Below are 8592 nucleotides of genomic sequence, written 5' to 3'. Positions count from 1 at the left end.
GTGCCCCAATTCTTCGGCACCACCGCCGTGGGATCCATGTTCTCGGCTCCAATCCCACCGCCGCCGCCTGCAACCTCCGTCACCACGCCTACGATCCTGACCGCGGCGCCACCCGCGGCCACTTCTGGCTCTTCCCCGACACTTGCCATCCTCCCGGCGGCCTCGGGGAAGGTTTTTCCCGCGGCGCCACCCGCGGCCTCGCTCGCGACCGTGGCCGCGGCGCCACCTGTGGCCTCGCTCGCGGATGTGGCCCCCATCGCGGCTCCGCCGCCCGCCGCCCGATTGCTGATGCCATCACGCCCACCGGGTTGTTCCACGTCGACAACCTGATCGCCATCAGACTCACGCCGGACAACTACTTGTTCTGGCGCGCCAAGGTCCTACCACTGCTCCGCAACATGTCCGTCCTTGGGTTTGTTAATGGTTCGCTACCGTGTCCTCCGCAGGTCATCCCTACCATTCACGGCCCGGCCATCAACCCGGAACACCGTATGTGGGTGCAGCAGGACCAGGCGATCCTCTCCGTCATCCAGGTTTCCCTCGGCGATGGGGTCGCCGGCCTCTGTCTCTTCGCTACGACCTCCATGGATGCCTGGACGACTCTGGAGCACGCCTTTGCCCAGGTCTCTACCTCCCGCTCAATGGCCCTTTGCAGTGAGCTCGCCGACATCAAGAAGCTGGACTCCTCCGCCACGACCTACTTCAACGAGATGAAGGTGCTGGTGGACACGCTCATCTCTATTGGTCGGCCACTTAGCGACGAGGAGTTCGCCGACTTCGTCATCAGAGGCCTCGACGCCGAGTACGACAATCTCGCGGAGGCCGTTCACAACGCCAAGTTAGCGATGCCTCCTCACGAGCTCTACTCATGCCTCCTCTTCACCGAGCAGCGCGTCGAGGCTCGCCACTCCTCCGCCACCATCGCCGCACAGCCAGCGGCCTACTGGGCCTCTCGCGACCAGCGCTCGCCTGCCCATCGGCTGGCAAGGCTGCCCCGCCCCCTGCATCGACCCTGAGTGGGGGCCCTAAGACTCCGGTGGTGTGCCAGCTGTGTGGTCGCGAACGACACGTCGCCTCCAAGTGTCATCGTCGCTTTCAGAGGAGCTTCCTTGGCATCGGCAACGACGGCAAAGGCAACGAGCGCCAGTTTGCCATGGCAGACTTTGGCCCCCTTGCCGCCCACATCGCCGCCAAGGGCAAGGACCCGCGCGTCGAGCAGGGGTACACGCCATCCTACCCTGTTGATCCAGCATGGTACATGGACACCGGCGCCACGGATCACATGACGAACGAGCTCAACAAGCTCTCCACCTACCAGCCCTACTACGGGCCCGATCAGGTTCACACCGCCAATGGTGTAGGTATGCCCATCTCTCACATTGGCCAAGCATCTCTTTTAACTAGTCATCCCTCTAGGCAGGTCCACCTTCGTAATATTTTGCGGGTACCCTCGGTGACTCGTAATCTTTTATCCGTCCCTAAGCTCATCCTTGATAATCATGTCCTATGTGAATTTCACCCTTTTAATCTTTTTGTCAAGGACCGAGCAACCCGGGACGTCCTGCTTAGTGGCCGCTTGAGCCAAGGCTTGTACCGTTTGGAGGATCCATCCGTCCCGCGCGTCTTCAGCGGTGTTCGTGTGTCGCCATCCCAGTGGCACTCTCGCTTTGGTCATCCCACCACACCCATCGTTCGCCACATACTCCACCGCCATGAGCTACCATTAGAGTCTAGCAATAAAGAGATGTCTGTGTGTGATGCCTGTCAAACAAGGCAAAAGTCATCAACTACCTTTTGTTTCATCTACTAGAGAAGTAAAGAGTCATCTTGAACTTGTGTTTTCTGATGTGTGGGGTCCAGCACAAACATCTGTTAGTGGTCACAACTACTATGTCAGTTTTGTTGATTCCTATAGTCGTTTCACATGGATTTATCTTCTTAAGCGCAAATTTGATGTGTTTGATGTATTCATTCAGTTTCAATTGCATGTTGAACATCTACTCAAGCATAAAATTATTCATGTTCAGTCAGATTGGGGGGGGCGAATATCACAACCTCAACACTTTCTTTAATAAGCTTGGGATCTCCCATCGTTTGTCATGCCCACATACACATCAGCAGAATGGCGCCGTTGAGCTCAAACATCGCCATATAGTTGAGACCGGCCTCACACTTCTTGCTCATGCTTCTGTACCTTTTAGCTTTTGGAGTGATGCCTTTGCCACCGCGTGTTTTCTCATTAACAGATTACCTACGCGTGTCCTTAATATGAAAACTCCTATTGAGCTTCTCTTGGATGAAACTCCTGACTATACCTTTTTAAGGTGTTCGGGTGTGCCTGCTGGCCTCATCTTCGTCCATATAATGATCGTAAACTTGAGTTTCGGTCCAAAAAGTGTGTGTTCTCGGGGTATAGTTCTCTCCATAAAGGCTACAAGTGTCTCCATGTGCCAATCAATCGAGTTTACATATCTCGGGGTGTTGTTTTTGATGAGAACGTCTTCCCTTTTTCTGTCATACCTCAACCACCATCACAGCACCATCTATACATTCATCTCCTCTTATGCCTGTCCAATTTGAAGATGCTGCATATTCGCCTGTGCTATTACCTAATCATGGTGCAGGAACTGGACGTGGAGCTCGCCTGGAACTCCTCCCTGACGCACCCACTGTGCCGCCCGTGGCGCACGTCGATCGGTCGGTGCATGTGCATGCACCGCCTCCCGCCCTCGACCCCGCCTCGGGAGCCACGCCTACCACTCCGACTGGGCCGGAGCCCGCGCCAGCTTCTGCGACTGGGCCGGAGTCCGCGGCGGCCTCCTATGAGTAGCCCACGTCGCCGCCTCCTCGCCCGGCCTCACCTCCGTCGTCACCCACGTTGTCTGCGCGAGCGTCCCTATCGCCCACCTCGCCTGGGTCTGCAGCGACACACACGACGCCTGGGCCTACGTCGCCCAGCCCGCCGTCGCCCGATCCCTCTTCGCGGGAGTCCCTTGGACCGGCCTCGCCTGCTCCAGATGTCCCACCTGCCCCGGTGTTCGCTGCTCCGCGGCGTCCGCACACACGCAGCCACAGTGGCATCATTCGTCCCAAGGAGCGCAGCGATGGCACGGTCACATACCTTGCTGCTTGCCTAGCGCATGGTGTGGACGATCCAACCGCCGAACCACGCAGTTATCAAGCCGCTATGAGTATCCCGCACTGGAGGGCTGCTATGGAACAAGAATATCATGCTCTTATGCAGAATGAGACCTGGACACTTGTTCCCCCTCCGCCTCGCGTCAACATCATTGATTTGAAGTGGGTTTTCAAGGTGAAGAAACATGCAGATGGTTCCATTGAGCGCTACAAAGCGCGTCTCGTGGCTAAGGGTTTTAAACAGCATCACAAACTGGATTATGAGGATACATTCAGCCGAGTTGTCAAGCCTACCACTATTCGGCTTCTTCTGTCTCTGGCAGTTTCTCGTGGATGGTCTCTCCGCCAGCTTGACGTGTAGAACGCTTTTCTTCATGGATTGCTTGAAGAAGAGATTTACATGAGGCAGCCACTTGGATTTGTCGATCACACTAAGCCTTATCATCTCTGTCGCCTGACGAAGGCTCTATATGGATTGAAGCAGGCACCTCATGCCTGACATGCTCGCCTGGCTTCAACTCTACGTACTCATGGCTTCATTCCCTCGACAGCTGATACTTCACTGTTCTTGTTTCAGCGACCGAGTGTGACCATGTACCTCCTTGTGTACGTGGATTATATTGTCCTGGTTAGCTCCTCTCCGACGGCTGCTGATGCTCTTGTGACTGCGCTTGGCCGAGATTTTGCAGTTAAGGATTTGGGACAACTTCACTTCTTCCTCGGTATTGAAGTCGCTCATCAGTCTCGTGGCAGTTTGGCTCTCACCCAGAAGAAGTACTCTCTTGATCTCTTTGCGCCGTGCTGGTATGCTCAAGTGCACGACATCGCCTACGCCCATGTCCTTCACCAACAAACTTTCAGCTGCCGATGGTGCTCTTCTATCTCCTGAGGATGCGACTGAGTACATGAGTGTTGTTGGTGGACTGAAGTATCTAACGATCATGCGTCTTGATTTCTTTTTTTGCGGTTAACAGGGTGTGCCAGTATCTTCATGCACCTACTGATGTGCACTGGTCTGCTGTGAAGCGCATACTGCGGTATGTGCGTCTCACTGTCTCCTATGGTCTTCACCTGCGCCCCAGTTCCTCCATAGTTTTTTCTGCATTCTCATATGCTGATTGGGCTGGGTGTCCAGATGACAGGCGATCTACAGGGGGACATGCTGTGTTCTTGGGTCCTAATCTGATCGCCTGGAGTGCACGCAAGCAAGCCACTGTTTCTCGCAGCAGCACGGAAGCTGAGTATAAGTCGGTTGCCAATGCGACTGCCGAACTTATATGGATTGAGTCCCTACTTCGAGAGCTAGGAGTTTCTCAGCCACATCCTCTGGTCCTTTGGTGTGACAACATCGGTGCTAGGTTTCTTTCATCAAACCCGATGTTCCATGCACGGACTAAACACATTGAGATTGACTATCATTTTGTGAGAGAACGTGTTAGACATAAGCTACTATAAGTCAGGTTTATCTCTTCAAAAGATCAACTTGCAGACATCTTCACCAAGCCTCTACCTTCTCCCATGTTTGAGGTCTGTAGGCGCAATCGCAACCTTCTAAATGCTTCAGGAGTAAGTTGAGATTGAGGAAGGGTGTTAGACTTCGTATTGTAGCCCCACGTAATCCATACCGTATTACTATAGGACTTGTATGTCATCATTATATATATGTGACAGGCCACCCCATAGAGGGTTGAGCCAGTTCCCCCAAAACCCTATGTCTTACACTCACATAGTGCCTAGGAGCATGTGTTGCAGTTGGCTCTTATTCTGAAGCCGGCTTCTCTTCTCTCTCCTCTTTCTCCCCTCCATGTCAGCAGAAATATAATATTTTAACTCTTGTAGCATGCTTACATAAGCTTATTGTACTTGCTCTTATAGAAGAGAAAGTGTGGAAAATATTAGCGGACTTGGTTATGCGCAGATTGGATTTTTGACAGCTCTGGTAGGTGATCTCAAGATCGTTGTGTTCATTTTTCTGAAAAAGATTGAATGCACACACTATTGCCCTCAGAAAGGATCTCAGAGCTCACCTTACATCTTTATTGCACCAGCAGAAGGCCAATTGTATGCAAAGGGGCAAGATTAAATGTATGACACTGGTCGATGAAAATTCAAAGTTTATTTTATCAAAAAAGACTCCGTGCCTCGCTTTATGGATAAAGCAACATCGTTACAGTCAAATCGAACTAACGGATGTCCACACCCCCGCTGGACTCACGGAGGGATTGATTACGGGGTTCACGGACTAACAGGCGTGGGCGATTGGGATTGGACAAGAGGGGGGATGGGCCCCACCCCCGCTGAAAATCAGAGGGGAGAGAGATTAGTTTGAAGAAAATCACGTAAAAGCCCGTAATGGGTCAGTGCGTGTAGGATTATCGCAGAAATACAGGGGTAAACAAGAGGACATGGTACAAAGTGTGTTCTACTCCCTCTGTAAACTAAGATAAAAGCGTAAAGTAATCTAAATGCAGTAATCTAAATGTTTTTATATTAGTTTATGGAGTGGTAATTTGGATTTGCTAGGTTTGCGCAAAAGTACAAACATGTTAGAAAGAAATTCAGAGAACTTGATCGGACCGATCGGCACGCGTGGCACACCTTCTTTCCACACCTCCCGGCTGAAGCTGCTGCAGAATCCTCAAACCAATCAACCACCATCCATCACCGGAGAGCAGAGGCGGAGCAACAAAAATCTGTGGACGTTCTGCCCGTTCACCCAACCCCTTCCGCGCGCCGCCTCCCTCGCCCGCGAGGACTCTGCGGATCTCTCTCAGCGGCAGCAGCAAGCAGAGCGGAGAGAGCAATCCGCCATGGCCATGGTCGCCTCCACCTCCATCGCCTACCACAAGGTTAGCAGCCAGCACAGGAGCATACGTAGCAGGGTCGTGCCCGGCGATCGGCCAAGGGCGGCAGCGTTGCTGTGACGAGCTAGCTTTCATCCTGCGTGCTCCTTTCTGTGTGCGGCGAGCAGCCGCGTTTGTCGGTGGTGTGCAGGAAGAAGGACCGGGATAGGGAGCTGGAGCGGGAGAAGGAGCACAAGTACCCCTTCAAGGTCGTCGAGATCACGCCGCCGCCGCGATGCCTCGGCGTCCGCTGCTTCCCCATGGTAAGCGCGCACGATCGATGACTTCCTGTGAGTTCCGGTGCATCCATCTCCCTACTCTGTTTCTGAATCTCCGTCTCTGCCATGCCATGTAGCGTAGTAGTACTCTCAAACTGTATGTCAACTTGAGCTGATTTCTAGATCTTTAATTCTTATTGATTTACTGCAATTTTTCAAAATTTGTCTCTTATTTAAATTTTGAACCAAAACGTTGAACTTCGAACTAGAACATCAGGCTTTGCCTATTCTACTGTATTGTCCCCCTTCTATAATGCAAATGCAGAGCTCCTGGCTCCTGCTGCCCCCATAAAAAAAGGTTCTCTCAACCCATATGTTTAATTTGGGCAGCAATTTTACCACATTCGTTGATCAACCCATAAATGATCAATTTGGGCAGCAATTTTACCACATTAATCATTTATAGGTTGATTCAGCCAACTGAAATCAAACTCCTGTTGCCATATGTTTAATTTGATTTACTGAAACTGTTCAATACTTTTACCTCTGAATGATGGAGAGACAATCTGAAGCGAAGATGGCCTTCTTAAACCCTTCTTAACGAGTGAGAGCGACCGCATGGCGGAGCGCCAGTGCCTCAGCTTATTCCGGTGTGGTGACCTCCTCAATACGCTCGTGGCAAGCCAGCAAGCATGAACGGTTTTCAGAGTTTAGTTAGGTAGAATGAGCCAATAAAAATTTAGAGTTATAATGGGAACCCTACGACACGTTTATCGGGTATAAACTGGACTTCTCTCTTGATCTGAGCGGTAGTTAGTCGTCCAAACTGTGTTTCCTGTAACAAACCGTGTAGCGGAGTTTATTGGGGTTGCTTCAGAAGCTTGGTTACAGTCTCGCGGGGTGTGCAGGGCAACAAAGAACACAAATCCTGAACCGGCAAATTTAAGATTGAAATCGCTACCCAAGTAGTAGTAACAGCTTCAGATGTTTGGCTGCAGTCTCAATGTCTACCAGCCAGGCAGCTACAGATAGGTTTGCCCCTCAACACCTTTAGCAGAACTGCAGCAAATGCCAGATCGGATAGACTGATACAAAGCCTCTGGGTATAGTAAAAGTTACTACAACTGTTCTTGGCTGGTGATAGTTGGGAGTTGATCTAAAGTAAAAACTGTGGTCTTTTTTACCTTTTCGTATTGTCATGGAACACTAAATCTTTTCCTAGCCTGTTCCGAACAATTCAGAACTGTACGCATGCAGCAACGCACTCTGTCAGTCTGTATTTCTGGCTGTTGCAGTTTTGACAGTGTTGCTGTTTTTGTGTTGGACTACGTACGCACGCACGCAGAACATCCACTGCGGGGAGAGCGTGACGATCGAAGGGCAGGCGTACACGGTGTCGGCGGTGACGCACCGGTACCAGCTGCGCAAGGGGCGGTACGAGCCGAGCGAGAAGCGCCTCGACGTCCTCTCCACCGGCAGATACATCCTCAACCTCTATCTCGACAGCCTCCTCGACAAGTCCTAGACTCTCTATGCTCTACTCTATACTACTAGTACAAATTTATTTATTCTACTACTACAGCAAATTTATTTATGCCTCTACTGTACTGTACGTATGTACGCTACTTCTGTGAAGGCCGCGCACGCATGCACGCATTTGGTCCGATACTCTGTGCGCATGGTGATCACCTTATGGGCAATATGGGGAGCATGGAGAAAAGCCGTGTATGAGGATATTTATCAAAGTCCTTTGTCAACACATATCTTCATCAAGTCATATTTGAATGATCTTGAAGTGTTGAAGAAGTCGAGGGCAACGACGGTGCAAGCCAGAATGACAAGGCCAACGCTTTGGATTCAGCAGCCGGGGTATTTGGCAAAGTTGAATGTTGATGCTGCCATTGGGGGGAGCTCGGGTGAGGGAGCGGTTGCCGCGGTATGCAGAGATGGAGAGGGATTATACCTCGGGGCATCAGCCATTGTTTTTTGGGTTTTTATCATTTATGCCACCAGTTGTGTCCCACTATTCAGTTTTGCCACTAGGATTTTCAATTGCTCAAAAGTGCCCTCGCTTTGTTAGACACATGCTTAAAAATGCCACTGGACATTATTATTGTGATCTCAAATCTCTTTTGCCATGTTATAATGACATAAATACCTATGGACCAACATGCCACCTCTCCCTTTATCTCACTACAATCAAGTGTGGGTCCCACTTGATCCCAACAACGTTCTTACTTTCCTGTAAAATTATTCGCTTCCTTACTCCTGACAAGTGGGGCCACACTTATCATTGTGAGATAGAGAGAACTGACATGTGGGTCTAGACTTATTTTTGTCATATAACATGGTCAATGGGTTTGACGTGAAAATAACAATGTCTAATGGCATTT

At 50.8% G+C, this 8592-nt stretch overlaps 1 protein-coding gene across 1 annotated transcript; it reads left to right on the top strand.

The window, feature by feature from the left end:
* The first annotated feature begins 5737 nt into the window (after positions 1-5737).
* LOC123053678 (uncharacterized) lies at positions 5738-7956 on the top strand. Its single transcript, XM_044477201.1, has 3 exons — positions 5738-5987; positions 6110-6244; positions 7545-7956. The coding sequence occupies exons 1-3, from the start codon at positions 5949-5951 to the stop codon at positions 7722-7724; spliced, it is 354 nt and encodes a 117-aa protein (XP_044333136.1). The 5' UTR covers positions 5738-5948; the 3' UTR covers positions 7725-7956.
* Positions 7957-8592: the final 636 nt, after the last annotated feature.

The sequence above is a fragment of the Triticum aestivum genome, chromosome 2D, assembly GCF_018294505.1.
Source record: "Triticum aestivum cultivar Chinese Spring chromosome 2D, IWGSC CS RefSeq v2.1, whole genome shotgun sequence".
Classification (NCBI taxonomy): Eukaryota; Viridiplantae; Streptophyta; class Magnoliopsida; order Poales; family Poaceae; genus Triticum; species Triticum aestivum.
Note: the sequence above shows the minus strand (reverse complement) of the source record. Positions and strands in the feature narration are given on the sequence as shown.